Source organism: Spermophilus citellus, assembly GCF_964194105.1.
Source record: "Spermophilus citellus genome assembly, chromosome: 2".
NCBI lineage: Eukaryota > Metazoa > Chordata > Mammalia > Rodentia > Sciuridae > Spermophilus > Spermophilus citellus.
This window is the reverse complement of record NC_138183.1, coordinates 17,801,359-17,820,175: the sequence shown is the minus strand read 5'-3', so window position 1 is coordinate 17,820,175 and position 18,817 is coordinate 17,801,359. Positions and strand designations below refer to the sequence as shown.

Below are 18,817 nucleotides of genomic sequence, written 5' to 3'. Positions count from 1 at the left end.
AGTCAGAATTCATATTTGTAAATCCGTAGACAGGGTCAGACACATATTAAGCACTTTATCAGTGCTAGTCATTATTACTTATGAATCTGGAACTAAGTGTTTAAATAAGTTATCCTGTTCTCAAAGACACTCAAAAATACAGCTGTAATTACCACTGCCATTTACAAGGAAGAGACTGAGAGTCAGAAAGTCTAAGTATCTTGTTCAAGGTCCAATAGCAAGTGGTGGAGCTGGGATTTGAACTCAGGCAGTTTGACACCAGAGCCTTCTCTATTCTTTGCTCAAGGAACAGTTGAATCTCCTGTGTGTTAAGCAAGTAAGTGGATTACCTATTGCAATTCTCTTGTGCTTTTGGGAAAAGAATGTTTGTGTGATTAAATGGTGAGGAATGGGGAAATTGAAGGGGAAGCTTAATGGCTTGAGATTCTACCTATCAAGGGCTGAAGAAACCCACCCTGAATCAGCATCCTTGGTGGAAAGGGAAGTGTCCTAGGTTGCCTACTATGTACAAGCACATGTGTGCACCATCACACACAGCACTAACAAACCTGCAGAGATTATAGGAAATGCAAAGACCAGATGTCGCATTTGATTCATCTCTAATAGGAGGGAGGTATCATGAGTATCACACAATATAAAAGCCATACCAAGGGCTTTCCCTCACTCTCGTGCCTTGGTCAGTCCAGCCAAAGCCATCTGTCCCCATGTAATTCATCAACTGTCTGACATCCATTCCCACCTAACTCAAAAGTCCTATTTCCTACCTCTTCCTTAATTCTCCTATTGATATCTAATGTGATCCAGAAAAAGAAAGCAGACGCCTTGTGTCTGTACTGCTTCTATACCATGAACTGTATCTTTTTATTGACTGGTCACACTGTGTTATATGGTTATTTCCTAATTTGAATTGCAATTCCTACTACTACTCAAACTTCCCACCATTTTTTTTTTAACACCAGTTACCTGAAAGTCGCTGTGCCAGTCACTCTATATATGTTGTGTGATCCCAAGAAGCACCTCCACCTTCCAGGTTCTCACTTGGAAGCCCAGAGAATTGAACTGATTTGGCCCAGGTTGCTCATGTTGCTCACCGATTGTGGAGCCAGGATTCACCTGTGGTCTGAATGACTCCAAAGCCCATATCTTTCCCATTTCTCCTTCCCTTTCTGGTCTTTATATTTCTAGGGCCTGGTACAACGTCTATCACACAGGCAAGTAAATACCTGGCATGCATCTGTTGGGAATTTCACCTTAAGATGCATGGTCTGTGTTTCTGGAACACATTGTTTCTGATAGGGGTTCTGTCTGGGCCCAAGGCATATTTCAGTATCTGGAGTCCTCACCCAGGAGCATCTCAGGGGAACCTTAGCCCTGAACAAAGTGTCCTCACATAAGGGAAAAAAGCACCAGGCATGTTGTATCTCCTGCCCTTCTTTGCTTTCATCCTCCACCATGTATCCCACACTGCTACTCTGCAGCCAGATTAGACTGGACGCTCCCTCCCTGGGCATGACCCTTCAAGGACCTGTACCTTGCCCATGGAGAGGACATCTGTGAGTGTTTTTCTTATCAACACTCATTTGTTACCTTTTCTGATTTTTCCCTAGGGGACTATCCTATCTGTCATCTCAATCCACATAGTCAGGGACTCCCTCAGCTTGCTGGTTTTAAGGATGGGTTAATAACCCAGGTCTGGCTAACTAAAGCACTTAGTCCCTTTAGGCATTGGTTTGGGATATTGGCCAATATCCTAAAATAGACCAAAGGGAAGCATCATACCCTGGAGATGAGGAATGTGGACTCGAGCCTCAGGCTTTTCAGAATTCAAATCCTGGTGCTGCCACTTACTGGCTATGTGACCTTGAACAAGTTACATGACCACTCTGGGCCTCACATATTCAACAGAGCTAAAATTGGGTTCCTCATCTGGAACAGTGTCACAGAAGGATGAGCTATTATTGTGACTGCACAGTGCCAGGACTTTTGCTTAATCCACTGGGCAAGAAGTCATCTCTTACCCTGGTGGTGCTAAACTCAGGTTGCAAGCCTAGGATAGAAGGTGAAAGTGTTCCTGGAAAATTAATCAACCCAGAGAAAAACAAAATTCCTGAAAAGAGACAGAAATTTTGAGTCCAAGCAACATCTGGGAGCATATACATTCTGCTATGTCTAAAGCTATTGCCGCCCTGGAGTTGTGAAACCTTTATGTCATTTGTTTTCTGTTCAAGTCACGAGATTTATTTCTTGTCGTGTTAACTTGTTATTTGTAGTCAAACTTTAGTGGACATTAGAATCATCTAAGCACCTTGTTAAATCAGTTTGTTGGGCTAAACTCCGAAATACCTGATTCAGTGGGTGTATTAGTCTCATGTGGTTGCTGTAACAAATCACCACAAATGGAAGTGACCCTAAAAACAACAGTAAGTCCCCAATCAGTATTACTGGGCAAAATGAAGACCACACTCTCTCTAGCAGCCCTGGGGATTCTCTGAATTTTTCTCTGCCAGCTTCCCATGGTGGCTACCATTCTTTGGTTGTGGTTGCGTGGCTCCAAGCTCTCACTCCATCTTGACTTCTCTGTGTGCTCTATTAATAGGGCACTTGCTATGATATGGTATTTTGGGCCCATCCAGATAATTCAGGATAATCAACCTATTTTAAGATTCTTATTACTAAGAATCTTAGTAATAAGATCTGCAAAGAGTTCTCTTTTTTTCCCCAATATTGTGACATTTACAAGTTCTAGGGTTTATAATCTAATACCTTTGGGGGGTCCTTATCCATCTACCATAGATGGAGTCTGTCAATTTGCATTTCTAACATGTTTCTATATCATGCTGATGCTGCTGGTCCTGGGATCACACTTTGAGAAGCAATAACCTCCTAACTTCCTGTAGGCTTTGAAAATTTCACCCAAGGATTCTCTTCTCTGTGAGTACTTCCTTCTCCAAGTGAGTCTGATCACCTGTACCTTTGTGTCTTCCCTCTGCCTTGAAATCTCCCTGCATTCTCTTCAACTATCACAAGGTACATCTTTTTATTTGTGATTTTGTTTCATTTAATAAAGATAAGATCCTTGTCTTGTTTTTCTTCTAGATCTCCAGTACTTAGCCTGCCATATAATAGGTGTTCAATAAATTCTCAATGCTTAGACTGGAAAGGCCAAAAGAATAAGGAGACATTCTTAATTCTATTTAGAACTAATTCAATGTGCAAACTATTGCCAACTGAGCAATGCTGGCTTGCATCTGATATTCCATTATTCTTTTAACATTTCCGGAATTAACAGCATTTTACCATTTCATTTTCATTGATTTGAGATCATAGAAAAATCACTGAGAAGCTCCAAAAGCTGGGCTTTGTGGATGGTTATTATTCTAACTATAATAGCTATTCTCACATTTCTCTTACAAGAACCAGCTTCAGGTGAAATTGTGAAGAAGGCCTGGTGTGGAGCCATAAGTGTTGTTTGCCGTGCTGCTCTCTCCATGAGTGACTGTTATCTCATCTCTCAAGTCAGTCTCTTGTTCCGTGCTCCTTGCTAAGCCTCGAGACTCCTGAAGGCAGGGGAGGGCCTTATTCATCTCTGTACTCCTATGGTCCTGGCTCAGTGCCTGGCACACAGGAGGGGCTCAGATAGAGTTTTTCAGAATTGAAAGGAATCTGTATGAAATTTAGCTAGGGTTTGCTCCTCTGCGGCTATAGCTGGCATCATTAGTGTCTCCAACGCAAAAAATCCTCATTCCCAGCAGCTTCCTGCTGAAGGCTGGAGAAGAGGAGCCATCAGAGAAGAGTTCTCTTCTTTGGCCCTTCCTCTCCCACCTTAGACTCTACACAGTCAGATCGCAGGTGCAATTCATGATTCATTTCCAATGTTCTCTCTCCTGAGAATAATCACCTAATTCCTTTGCCCAGAAACTTTTCCAACCTCTCAAAGAACTCTATGTCTGCCCTATATGTGTCTCTTCATTCATTCCGTAAACATATTCAATACACTTAAAGCCACAGACCTGGCATTCTATGTATGTGTGTATATGTGTGGGTGTGCACAGGGATGAGTGCAAGCCCTCAATACCAAGATACTGTTGATTTGAAAATGCATCATTGACTGAGTGCAGCCTTTCATCAAAGGGAAGAGAAAAAAAATGAAAAAGAAAAAGAGAATAAAACATTCACTATGCTGCTATATACCATGCATACCTTGACAAGCACAATAACTAATGTCTCTTGAGTTGGGTATGTTCCAAATTCAGGACTTTACCTGTATCATGTCATTTGACTTTCACCTCTCTCTTGTAGGATTTAAATAATCTTTTATCTCCACAAACCTCCAGGGGAAACACAGGCATAGAAAAGTTCATGCATTGTATTGAGTGGTAGAGTGGGGATTTGAACCCAGGAAATTCAACTGGGTTCCATATCTTATGACTTTAAGCAATGAGCTTTATGTTTAATAAAAGTACAACATAGAGGAAAAAATGTGCAACTTGATGAAGCGTTAATAAAAATGTTCATGCAACCACTGAGATCAAGAGGTCAATTGTCATCAGCGTCACCAAAGTCCCCAGCTCCCAAAGGTATTCCCATCCTTTCTTTCTTCCCAACCAAACATCAGTTTTTACTAATTATTAAGATTTGTTTAAAAAGAGAGAAGGGGAGGGGAGGGGAGGGGAGGGGGGATAGTGGAGAATGGGATAGACAGCAGAATACATCAGTCACTAGAAAGGCAATTTGTAAATCAATGGAAATGTAACTGATGTGACACAGCAATCTGTATACGGGGTAAAAATGGGAGTTCATAACCCACTTGAATCAATCTGTGAAATATGGTATATTAAGAACTATGTAATGTTTTGAACAACCAACAATAAAATAAAAAAAAATAAAAATATATACATATATAATATATATTATATATGTAAAAAAGAAATTTTATATATATATGTATACACACATTCTTTTGTGACTAGATTCCATAATTCAGTATTATATTGTGACATTTATCTATGGTGTACTGCATGGTAGCTGTGTTTCCTCATTTTCCTCATTAATGATATTCTATCGTAGGATTATCTCCTAATTTATTTATCTATTTTTTTTGTTGATGGATATTTGTGTTTTTTTCCTAGTTCCTTGGCAATACAATGAGTGCCTACTGTTAGTGTTATTTTTAGTATTATTTGAGGCACATATATACACATTTCTGCTAGGCATATTCTTAAGGGTGGAACCAAGGGGTGATAGGGTATGTGTATACTTTACATTAGATACGGCAATGCATACTGCTCAACAGGTTTTTCATGGTGATCATACTAATTTCTATTCCTAGGGTAAGGATGTGAAAGTTCCAGTTGCTTCAAATGCACACCAACATTTGTGATTATCAGTTGTGTTCCATTTAGCCACTGTGGAGGGTCACAGTCTATATAGCTGACAGCCCTGCCTCTGGCAGAGTGAGGTCTCCAGCTTTCTCAAGACTTTGTAAGAGATGTAAAATAAAAATATTGACTTTGAGTTTTCCTCTGCAACCCTACTGGAACACTTCCCTGTCTCCCCTGGCCTGTGCTTTCCCACAGTCTTTCCTCTAATCTCTCTGTTGCAATTCCATGGCAGCATTATTGGGTATCTATAATTATGATCTATTATTTATTAATTTATAACATATCTCCTGACTGGAACTTATTAATTCCTTGAACACCCACGATATGCTCGCCTGGGCAATGTCATGTCAAACAAGGTTTATTAGTGCAGCTTGCAAAACTCAATTTAGGACAGCTCCTTTCAAATGGTGATGCATGCAATGTTTTATCCACCCTTGCAGAGCAGAGGTCTAAGCCTGGCTATGTCACCTACTAGAGAAAGCATCACTTGTACCTCTGATTTATTCATTTATTTATTTTCAATTTTCAAAATGAAAATAATAGCCTCAACCCATGTAGCTGATGTAAGCATCGGATAAGACAGTGTTTGTAACATATTTGGCATATAGGATATCTAGGGTGGATGAAGCAAGGTACTGTTATCATCCTTATCCTAGAAAGGAAAGGAAGCTTAGGGACTTGAACTTGGCTGAGATCATGTTTCTCACACACAGGAGAGGTAGCATTCCCACCCAGCCATTTGCATCGCCAGAGTGAGTGACCAATATACAGTCTGACATCTGTCCTCTATCTTCCCTGAAACAGTGAAGACAATGTCAACAGCATGGAACTCTGTGAATAGCTAGCAGAGACCTTCTTTCAGCTGATTTCAGGCAAGCTCATTAAGTCTCTTTGAGAATGGTCTTTCAACCAGATAGATGCTCCTTGTTCCAATATGTGATATGTGATACAGAGAGACTTTAGCATAGGATTTCCTCAAGTTTTGTCAACTTCAATTATATAAAAATGGAAATAATAATAATCTTCCATGAATCAATTTGTGTGTGCTGGTATACATGTGTAAAACCACCATAGTTCCTTAGTTATAGTAGTTACTGCTGTATTTTCTAAATGCTATCCCCTTTATTAATCTATTATTTTCCAAACAACCACTTTTGGGAAATATTAAGAGATTGAAAAAGGTGACCTCGTAAAAGGTGATAGGTGACAATAAATATATGGAAAAGTAGGAGAGCTGGGTCCTAGGAGCTTTCTATCAAGATGCCATGGGCCTACTGATAGTGTCTTGATTCAGAATGACCCAGAGACAGCATGGAGTGGTGGTACTCCAGCAGATCATGTTGACTTTTACAAGCCAATAATCTGTGTGAAAGGCAGATGTAGAAGAGAAACTAGAATCCATTTTTTTTGTAACATCAAAATTTCTGGAAGGTTTCCTTTAACCACATTGGAAGAAGAAGAAAAAGAAAAAAAACATCTCTAATAGAGAGCTCCAGAATTGTGGTAGGATCAGTCCTAAGACCATTGAGTTAATTAAATCAATAAGCATTTAGTAGTTGTCCAATTTGTATTAGGAACCAGAGATTAAAAAGCTAAATAAGTTATTTTCTTTAACCTTGAGAAGTGCATCACATAATGGGACAGAATGATGTGCAAACAAGTAATTAGAATACAGTAGAGTAAGTCTATAATGAAGTTTTCTACAAGGTACAAGACATATAAGGAGGGATGTAACCACCATCCTCTCATAAGAACAAAGAGATCTGACATCTGGACACTTAGATTAGCCCAAAGTCCATCCTCAGTACCAGAATCACAGTAGAAAGCATCCCATTCTCCAAACTGATGCCTTCATGACTCTCCAATATACTGGCAAGTAATAACTTTTTACATGATAAGCTCATTAAAAATCCCAAAGAGAGGGAGATAATATGTTAGCCTTGCTTATATTTTATAAAATCCCAAAATGAGAGCCATAATGTTACAATATGTGGCACTGAGGCCCATCAGTGGAGGGTGCTTTTAGGAGTTTAGGAGCATGGTGTAGTTGACACTATTCTTCACATCCACCATCAGCTGACTCCATCACAGTCACAGGTCACTCCTACATAGGAGATCCTGTGATCCAGAAACTGAGGAACGTCCAGGGCTCCAAGAAGTCCTGGGTACAGAGTCCTGGAGATGACTTCCCTACCTGACATCTGCAGGGTCTTCAGTGACGAGCACATCTGTCTTGCAACTGGCCAGGGGATTGATGGACAGCTCCACGGGTGGAACCACAAAGCTTTTGCTCACAGGAAGCCAGAGGCCTTGGCCCAAGCTGAAAGTAGACCTGTAATGTAAGAGTTTCCATTGGGAACTCCCCGGGAAGCAGAGAGCAAAAAGAAAACAGGGGCCCCTCTTCCTATCCCTTCTAGGGCATTTTCTCCTTTCTCCACCCAACTTGGACCCTTATATTCCCGAAGGCACAAACTTGAATGGTCATTTCTTAAATCAGTTTATCAGTTCGCTCATGCATTGTTTTGAATTTCTAGTTTTCTTTCCCTGGGTAAACAGTCAACTCTGAAGACAGGGACTGTTTCGGCTCTGGTTTCCCCCACGGTCTCTACACCCAGTAGGAGTTTCACAAGTGACTGCCAAGTCATCAGGAGCAGATTGGCCTACGGGCCAAGAGCATGGATTCAGATTCATTTCAAACCAATGTGTGATTCCCAGTCCTTCCACTTAATTTTCCCTATGTCTTTATCTGCTTAAATATTAAAGTTTTATATGAGATTTTTGTTTCATATGAGGCTCTATGGCTAATAGAACATTTTTTAAAACACTAGAATAGATAATCAGAAATATCTCCTCCAGTTCAGGTACCTGAAATCTATAAATCTAGATGCCAGACAAATGGGAATTAGGTTCCCATAGCGACCTGGACTGTGAAGGTACATTAGTGTTAGCAAGAGTTCTCAATAGTCCAAGGATACATGACTATACTTCTTAAGAGACATTTCTGTATTCCCCACCATTATAATACCCCAATAAGACTGTCAACTCACCTGAGAATCTTTTCAGGGGCTTGCTCCCCTGTCACCAGATCATAGCCCCTCTCAAGGGTCGTATAAGGCCAAGGTCTGTGGAAGCCAGGGGAAAGAAAAAACAGTGGGGATAACATTAGTCAGTAGCAAGCAGAATTCATATCTGGACAACTGTTCAAATTCCACAGAGGTAATTATTGGACAAAGCCTCTATGTTATTAAGGAGTGTCTCCATTTTACTGCAGGACTCGGCACTTATGTAAAAATTAATTTGCCCATATTTGATTTTTTTTTTGGTAAGTGTGTTGTGCTGGGGATTGAACCCAGAGCCTTGTGCATGCAAGGCAAGCACTCTACCAACTGAGCCATATCCCCAGCTCTCACTTGCCCATATTTGAGTGCATGTGAGGAAACCCAATTCCTCCTCAGTCCATGTAAGAAAGCTTTCACTGATCACTTCTTGTTTAGATGGGTTATTTAAATGCCAGCCTTTGTGCTCTAGAAGATTCATCCATCATGTATCTTTAATTCTAAAATGTGATTCAGTGGGAAAGTAGGATTTGCTGGGGTTTTCGGGAGGACGTCTCTAATAGAGAAAGTATTCTCCCTTAGGGAGGTTTTGGGCACCCAGTAACACAACAGAGGAGGTAGGGACAGGTCTACCACTGCCCTATTCCCAATGTCCTGTGCCACTCACCCTTCACTCTGTCCCCAGTCACTGCGCACACAGAGGTGTCTGTGAACAGGGTCTGGGGCATAGCCTTCATGACAGCCGCACTCTCCTGGAAGCAAACAGAAAAGAATTGTGAGAAATGCTGCCTCTTGAAATAGTCTTTACCCTGGTTCCTTGCTTTCCTGGAAAATAAAGTGCTGAGGGCCATTGCCAAGTAGGAATGACGCATCAAAATTTCCGTGCCAGCGTACCCCATGTTGCTTAGAGGACATTCCCTGTGACGTTGCATGTATGCTTTAGTAAGGTGACCTTGCTCAAGGACCAGGGCGGATCCGGGTTTAGAGCTGATCAGGTTTTAGGGAGTATCCCGTCCTTGGGTTTAGGGAAGTTCCAGATTTAAGGTGTACCCTGCGGGGGAATAGGGTGTATCCTGCTGCCTCAGGTACACCCGATCCTTGAGTTCCCATTGAGTTCTCGTGGAATTGAAAAGTATTTTGGGACGTGAATTTGGGCCCAGAACTGGGATTTCCCCAGAACGTGTGTAGAGGCCGGTGTGAGTACGGGAATAAAGAATTGCTGTTTGAATCTACAAGGTGTGTGGTGGCTCCTGATTCAGTGCCCAGCCAAGACTGCGGCAATAAAGTGAACTCATAGTTTCAGAAAAAGCCCATAAAAAAAGGGTGTTTTGGATCATGGACTACCATGGTTCATGAAAAATGTATCCACTTGTGCATTCATTTGTTCACTCACTCATTTATCCATTCAATAAGACCATCACCCATGCTGCCAAGTTCTCAGCTTAGCATTAGAGACACAGGGATCAAAGGTGCAATCCAGTAGCTGAAGGTCCTCCCAACTTGATGAGGGAAACAGGAAGTGACCAGTGACCAGGCTCTACAAATGGAAAGGTCAGTTTCCAAATAATTAAATTATGATAATATATATTTATTTAAAATATATATTTATTTAAGTATGTAAACAAAAATTGAATTCTCTCCACCCGAATGAGCAAGACTTGATCATCCATAAGCCCTGAGCCAAACACCACCTCCTCCAAGAAACTGTCAACTTCCTATTTAGGAAAAAAATCAATTTTTTTTTTTTTTGGCCTGTGGTCTCCTGGTCTTATATATTTTGTCTTGGTGTTTTATTTTAAAATTTTTAGCTTGTTTCTGTATCATTTGGATCTGAAAATATCCCCTAGAGGCTCAAATGTTGAAGGCTTGTCCCTCATTGCAACAGTGTTCAGAGGTAGAGCCTTCAGAGTTCATAAATGATCCAGCATCATTGGATCAAACTATTGACACATCCATAATTTTATTGGACTATGGAGAGGTGGTGCAAATTGGAGGACTTGGGGACTAGTTGAATGGAGTGGGTCCTTTGAGGCATGCCCTTGGGGAGTTATCTTGTCCTTGGCCCATTTCCCTTTCTCCTTCTTCTCTGCCACAAGAAGTGAGAAGCTTACTCCACCATGGCTTTCTACCATGTACTCCCTCATAACAGGTCCAGAACAAAATGGAGCCAGCTGACCATTAACTGAAACATTTGAAACCAGGAGCCAAAATATATTTTAACTTCTTTAAATGGTTTTCCTCAGGTATTTTGTCACAGTGAAAAAAGCTGAGTCAAACAATTTTCCTCTCTACTCGTAGCCTCCCCTCCCACCTCCTCTCTTGTCCTCTTTCCTCCTTTCTCCTCTCATTCAATCTCTTTTTTTTCCTTACATTCATCTACCCATTCACACTCCCCAACCCAGATCATGTCTGTATCTGGTGGCATGAATGCTTGCTGGCATTCCACACTGAAACATATTCTCCTGTTAGCCAAGTTCATTTCAGTTGGCTAGTGCATATCCCATTTCCTAGTATATTTTTACAGTTTGGAATCCTAAAAGAGTTTTCTGAAGCTCTCTGTCCTGTCCTCTGTTAATAATTTCTGCTCCACTGTGCACTTCTCAAGGTGAGGGAAATCTTTTTTTGTTTTTAAACATTTACTTATTGTCCCCCCTACCCCAACATATATTTGTGGAATGCTCACAGATGCTTTGCCAAAAATGGATTCTGTAAAAAAATATAAATAACTTTGGCAAATATTATACCCTTCCCTGGAGCCAGTGGAACATGATTCTCCATGAGGGTGATGCATTCAATTTTCCCCACCTCTTTTTACTTTGAGAGGGTTGCTGGTGGAATAACTCATAGGATCAACATTCTGTGGAACTCATCCTGGGAAGTGCTGGTAGGAACTGCTATGGTTGGCTCAGCCTACTGTGTAGAGCAGAGTTAGTACTCAACAATGTAAGGTGAATGAGTAATTAACTTCATGGCTCTCATAAATATCTAGCTATTGCTGCCAGACTGCCTTATTTCCTATCTTTTGATGATTACACACACATACACACAATTCACACATGGACAAATACATACATGTACACACATATTCCCACAACCCTTCCATCCTAAAGTGATTCTGAGTGGCCCGACCCAAGAGTTTTCAAATTATGTCCATGGAAACATACTGTTCAATATGGGGGTATTTATGGACTTTTGTGTTTTCATTTTCCTTAGAGTTTCTTTTTCTCTTTATAATTAAAAAAAAAAAGACAGATTTACACTCTGATGTCGCATACCAAAATTAACGACAATAGAAAGCATCATCATGTTAATTCATCTCGTTGGGTAAACTTATTTTATGCAGGTCACAGGAAAAAAAAAAGTCTCCCATCATCTTTGCTTTATTGAAGAGGATGTGGAGACTGAATCAGGTGCTAACAAGCTCATGTTACTTGCAATGACACAGCTTGTGTTTCAGGATTCTCTCAACCTTGTACAACTGAAACGAGTAACAAACAAGATACTAGGTAAGGCAGGTTCTACAACTATTACCAATAGCTCCTCGTTTCTTTTGTTGGTTCTTTGTAGTTATACATGACAGCAGAATTCATTTTGATATAATCACACAAGCGTGGAATACATCTTATTCTCGTTACAGTCCCATTCTTATGGAGGTACATGGTGGTGGGATTCATTATGTTGTTTTCATATATGTACATGGGAAAACTACATCAGATCTAATTTCAAAATGTTGTATTCATCAAAAAAAAACAACCTTCCTTTTTTCACTGATGAACTAGAAATGTAATGCAGTGCATCTTATATAAGGCATTCTAGTGTTAAAAAAAAACTCGCTTGTTTATGTATTGCAGTGCTGTTTAATCTTTGTACCCTCAGCACCTAGAAAGTGTTTGGCAAATAGCCTGATTCATAAATAGTAGCTGAACTGAAACGTCAGTCGAACAGAATATGGAGTGAAGAAGGGGTCAGAAGGGGATCATTGAAATATTCATGACAAGATTGTTGAAAGACAGAAGGAGCAACAGACTGGAGTAATCTATGGTTCCTCTTCTCTGGGTACTTGGTGCACCATGAGGGGACTGCCCCCAGGCTAGAATATTCTCTATAACCCTGCCTGCACCCCAAAACCTGAGGTCTTCTAAAGGTGGGAGTGCTGTAGGTGGGTGCAACCCACTGGACAGACCACTCCTGAGCTAAGAGAAGTGGAAGGAAAGAGATGAGGGCCTTGAATTTGGATGGGAGTAATTTACCAAGCAGGGTGGGGTGGGAGTCACTAACGATGCGACCGCCCCTTCATGAAATATTCACCACCTTAAACACGTCTAATATTAAAGATTAAAAGTCCTGGGATTTGTCCTCGAGACTCCCAGGACTGATTTATGATCTGCCAAAAGCCGCAGACCTCATGATTCATAATTGGAGAGGTAAAATGGTTACTGTGGGCAACAGAACAGGAAGCCAGGCTCCGGTGGCAGGGAGGATGCTCCTTTGTCATAGAAAGGGCAGAGGTTCGTCTCTCCCCTATCAGTGGCTCTGCAGGTAAAGGCACAGCTCATTTTGGGGAACATTGGCGACAATAAAAAGTCTGTTTGGAAAAAGGTCCTGCTACATTTTTATTTTCCTCATTTCCTAGGTGTGCTCACTAAATAACTTTTTCTTGACTAGGAATGGATCATTAATTACTGTCATTCATTATTCAACAAATATGTATTTTTTAAATGAGAAGTATCCACCCCAGGAATCCCCAAAAGGCTGCCTGGAGAACAGGAAATAGGCAGAAGGGAAAGCCCGCAAGTGCTGGGGACAGGTGACGGACTGGTGTTCAGTCTTCACATTCTCTCTCGGAAGTTGTGTGGCCTTGGGGAAGCTGCTTCACCTCTTTGGTCTCCGTTTTCTCATATCTAGAATGGAAATGATAGTAATGTCTCTATGTCACAGGACTGATGGAAGAAGAAATTATAATAGTGAAAAGTATATCTCACAGCTCCGGTAGACAATGAGTTCATGGTTAATAAATTAGTTTCCACCCCTTTTCCTTTAATTCCAAGATGGCCCCAGGGTTTTGGTGTATGTTCACATATTAACTCTAGGGACACAAGTAATTTCCTTCTCTATGGGCCTTAGTTTTTTCTCAGCTGCAAACCAAAAATTTATATTAGATGTCCTTCATTTCTGAGCACACCAAGAATCAGTTTTTTGCATTACCTTTCTGAATCCCTAACTTATGTTCTCTGGACACAGTTTTAGCCACAGCTGAGATCATTCTTAGCAGTGGGCTGGGTATCTCTGGCAAGATCTCCATCAATACCACAGCTATTGGCTTTATTGACTTGCATTTCCTATTTTTATGACTCAGCTAATTCTCCACTATTTGCAACCAAGCATTTCCTGCTCTAAGATGCTCTAACAGTCAGAGCTGAGGGTTATTAACCCCTTTTCTTGGTGACTTCTTTTTCTAGCTCTGTCTCTGCACCCCCAGGGCAGCCAGGCTGTCGAGGAACAGCTCTCCTGGGACAGTATGCTGACTGTGAACTCCTTTCACTACAATGAAAGATCCTTTACAGAAAATGTTACACCCACCTGGTTCACTATCTCATCCCAGCATCGCCTGCAATGCCTGGTACACAGCAGGCATTCTGTAAACAAAAGCTAAATAAGTGAGAGCACATATTTTACAATAGTAATGCCTAATGCTAGGGAAATGATTTTTATTTGCCCTTTCCCTCACTAGACTAGAACTTCTTGATTGCAGAAACATTTTCTTAATCATCCTTATCTCAATGAAGAGTATAGTACCTGATGAAGAGTAGGCAACTCATTTGATGAATGGATGGATGGATGGACAAATTAGTTAATATGTAAATACATTATACTTGTCATGAACTCAGACTGAGTCCATTTAGAATAATGATGATGTTGCTAAGGACTCCAAAAAACTTCCATCCATGAAAGGTATTTGCTAGGAAAATGTGGATTGTAAACATAAGTGCTCACAAAATGTCTACAACAGAATTCTATTCCATATTAGAGCAGAAAACGCCCTTCAAGGTCCTCTAGTTCATCTTTCATCTTTCTGGCTTTACTTTTCAGAAGGGAATATTAGAGTTAAGGGATTGAAGGGATTTGACCAAATCACTGGACTGGCTTCTGTCTCAGTCAGGATTAGAACCCAGGGCCTTTGGCCACCAGAACCAGTATTCCTTCTGTTGCATTGGTGATATTAACCCTTCAGTGTACTTTGAAGCCTTTCTAGCAAATTTTGCTCTTCGTGCTCCTATGACATTTCTAATCTTTCTATAATGAGAATATTACATTTCCAAGCAGGTACTATAAAAAAAGTTAAATGAATTTAAAATATCCTTAAGCACATTAAAAACATACATTTATATGTGGTTAATAATGCAGACCTAAAAAAGTTTAATCTCTTCATTAAAGTGGTTTCCATAAGGGAATTCAATTAAGTGAATTTCTATCATGCTGGTTACTAAGACTCTGTATCTTCAGCTATATATGAACTGCTTTGGTTTTAAGATATTTACTCTTTCTGTCTCCCAGGTCCCATTTATTGAGTTCTCGTTTTATGTTACATGCACTGTCACTCTATAAACTCTTGGAGAACAACAGAACCCCTTCATAATGGACAAGCTGGGCTCATCCTATATGGTGCTCTTCTAAGCCACCTCCAAGTGGTCAGTGCCTCCCTGCTCACCATCTAAGGCCAATGTGATAAAATGGTTCAGACAGTGGATCCTTTTATCCTGGATTTAAATCCCGGATCTGCCCTCAGAGCCTGTACAAACTTGATCAAGCTACTTCCTTTTCCTCTGGGCCTCTTTCTTTATCTGTAGTAAGGACGACATCATATATTGCTGGAAGGTTCAAGAGACATGTTTGAAAAGGCTCAGCATACTCTTTGGCACTTTTCTTGTTGCTGAAAAGGTAATGAATGGTGGTTTGATTTCTTATTATTGTTCTTGGGTTAGAGAGCCAGTTCAGCATCTTAGTTTAATGGGAAAAAAAGGTGCATTAGGTTGAAAGATTGTCTCAAAAATCCAAGTGTGTTAGTCTTCCATTGCTGTGACCGAAATATTGACAAGACCAACTTAGAAGATGAAAAGTTTATTTTGGACTCCATGATGATAGAGGTCTGAACCCATGGTCAGCTGACTCCATTGCTGTAGGCCTGATGTAAGGCAGAACATCATGGTGAAAGGGAGTGGCATAAGAAAGATGCTCAGGTCATGGCAGCCAGGAAGCAGAGACAGCAAGGTTCCAGGAACAAAATATAACCCCCCAAGGCATGCTCCACAGTGATCTACTTCCTCCAACCACAATCTACCTGCCTACACTTATCAGCCAGGAAAGCAGTTCAAATTATTAATCCATCAGTGGATTAATCCACTAACTAGGTTATAGTTCTCCCAGTCTAATCATTTCACATCTGAACATTCCTACATTAACAGGAGCTTTTGGGGGACACATCATATCCAAACCATAATACCAAGGTATGCCTTTTACGAAGCCAAAGGAATTTTTTTTTTAATCTGTAAATGTGGGGCATTTTAAGTGAGACCATCCCTAAGACTGTTCTCCACCCTTCCAGAATCACTAACATCTGTGTCCATGGCACCTCCCGCTGAAGGAGGTGCAGGCAGACAAGGCAAGACAAGGGCCTGCTGCTTCCCCTGCTCCCCTCAGCTCAGAGGTGCTCACAGCCTGTCTGAAAGAGTGCTGGATAGGTGCAAAGCCTCCTTCCCAAGCCCGCCTGGCTGGCTGGCTCCCCTCCTCCCAGCCGGTCATCCTTTTATGATTCCATTTTCACTTGCTTCCAACTCAGTCATCACTTATCATCACAGGCCAGACACAGAGCCTGCTGTTCACTTTCCCATTTACTCTTCTTGTCCCTGTGGCTTGCAAAGACATTTCTCTGGGCCTTCAGAACAATAAGCACAGCATCCTGGTCTGTTCTGACTCTGAATGGGCCATTCCGGGCCTCTCTGCCTATGTATTGCTAGAACCAGCTCAGGGCCAAGGCACATGGTGGGGAGGACATAACATTACTGAGGACCTGCTTATTGCTCTCAGTGATGGAAGATACCTGACATATGTTATGGCAGGTCCCACTCATGAAACGTGCTTAGAAGAAGGTAAAAATGCTCTCATTGTAAAATAAGGAAACTGAAACTCAAACTCAACTAATCATCCCTTGCCCATGGTCATAGAATGAGATCTGAAGCTCATGGTCATTTAGACCATTTACAAGTATCCGAGCAATAATCAGAATCACAAGGACAATAATAGGGAGATCTGCATTTAATTTGACCATTATTATGTGCTAAACATCGAGGGTTAGGAAAAAAAAAGCAGGGACCTTGGATTTCCGTGCATTTAAATTCTCACCCTACTGCTTTTAAAGTTCCTCTAAAACTAAAGGTTACGTCTTGTTCTCCTCAATTTTCCCTGTTCAGATGTATAATTTTATGTGAGGACTGTCTTGAATTCATAATACCTATATGATATTGGGTGGTTGAATTGATTTTCGACTAGCACGGATAAGCCAAGAAGTAGTGTTGTACTTTGAATCTGGAATATCCTCCAAAGGCACACGTGTTGGAATCTTGAACCCCAGCTTGTGTCAATATTGGGAAGAGATGAAACTTCAGGGGGTAGGGACTATTTGGAAGAGGTGGTCATGATCTTTAAGGATTTATTTTGCCCCAGTTCCTTGCTCTTTCCCACTCTCTCTGATTTTCTGCTGTTAAGAAGTGAGTAGCTCTGTTTCACTACAACTTCTCCATCCTGATGTTCTGCCTTACCACAGGCCATAGCAATGGGATAAGCTGACCGTGGACTGAAAACTTTGAAACTATTAGCCAAAATAAACGTATCCTCCTCTAAGTCAATTTTCTCAGGTATTTTGTCATAGCAGCAAAAAGCAGATGAACACAGAAAATTGGTGCTGAGAAGTGGAGTTGTTGCTGACTTCACTTTCAGAAGTGGTTCAGAAGCCTTTGGAACTGGTTTGTGAGAAGAATTTGGAAATCTTTGGAAGACGCAGGCTAGAGAAGCCCTAGAAGGTTGTAAGTGGAGGTTAATGGACAAATCTGTTGTGAGCTCAGAAGAACAGAATGCTAATAGGAATGTGGAAAACAGAGACTTGTGCTCATGAGGTTTCAAATGGGAATAAGGACTTTATTGTGAATTGGCATAAAGGCAATACACGTTACATTCTCGCAAAGAACCTGTATATATTTTTTCCATTCCCTGAGACTTTGTGTGAGCTTGGGTTTAAAGGTGATGGACTAATTAAACTAGTGAAGGAAATTTCTTATTTATTTATTTATTTATTTATTTATTTTTTAAAGAGAGAGAGAGAGAGAGAGAGAGAGAGAGAGAGAGAGAATTTTTTAATATTTATTTTTTTAGTTTTCGGTGGACACAACATCTTTGTTGGTATGTGGTGCTGAGGATCGAACCCGGGCCGCACGCATGCCAGGCGAGCACGCTACCACTTGAGCCACATCCCCAGCCCCTGTGAAGGAAATTTCGAGGCAGCAGTTTTCAGGTGGTATCATGGGTATTACTGGCAGTGTTTAGCCAGACTTAGAGTGAGAATTGGGAGCAAGACACTCACTGGAATATTTGAAAAGCTTGGCAATTTGACCAGAAAAGTGTAAGTAAAAGTAGAGCCAAAGAGGGAGTGGTTGTCATTAAAATATAAAATAAAACCTGATAATTTGCATCAGGACAATATAAAAGATACCTTGCAGGCATCTCAGGAGTTAGCCAGACCTCACCTATCACCCATCACATGTGCAAGGACATAAAGTTTAAACTCCTTCCAAAGACTCTGCTTTAAGAAAAGAGTACCAGGGTACCCTGGTCCCATGGGGCTGCCTCGGGAATTATCTTCCAGGTTCCCTTTCACCATGTCCAGCCATCCAGGCACTTAGAGGCTGCTGTAGCCCTGTTCACAGGAGCCTGGCTATTGCTCCCAATGGCAGGAGACCTTAGCATCATCCATGTGGTGCTGGTTTTATAGGCTTGCAGAATGCAAGTATTATGGGGCCATGGAGACCTCCAGATTCCAAGGAAGGCTGGGGAGGTTAGGCAATGTGTGGCAGGGTCTGGGATCCTGAAGGCAGGCCTTGAAAGCGTGACACGTGAAGCCATCAGAATGAAGCCAAAATTGCCATAGAGACACCAGGATGTTGGAGATGTCAAGAGCACGGAATGTCTGCCCAGGAAACCAGCAGGCAGCAAGCAGAGCCAGCTCAGAACAGGCCACTTGGGCTGCAATGGGCACATCCATGGTATGGGCAGGGGCTACCTGTGCCCTTTGAAACTCACAGGTGCCCCAGGTGAGGGATAAGGAGCTAC

General features: G+C 41.3%; 1 protein-coding gene across 3 annotated transcripts in view; it reads right to left on the bottom strand.

Annotated features, from left to right (window-relative positions):
* ASTN2 (astrotactin 2) overlaps positions 1–18,817 on the bottom strand; it is an 856,022-nt gene that overhangs the window by 441,504 nt on the left and 395,701 nt on the right. For 2 of the 3 annotated variants that reach the window (XM_081282178.1, XM_081282177.1), the window contains 3 exons: positions 9,105–9,189; positions 8,429–8,503; positions 7,576–7,713 (listed from right to left, as the gene is read on the bottom strand). In XM_081282178.1, the coding sequence (XP_081138304.1) occupies positions 7,576–7,713; positions 8,429–8,503; positions 9,105–9,189 (298 nt within the window). The remainder of the gene's footprint in view (positions 1–7,575; positions 7,714–8,428; positions 8,504–9,104; positions 9,190–18,817) is intronic. The other variant, XM_081282176.1, reaches the window with a different exon arrangement.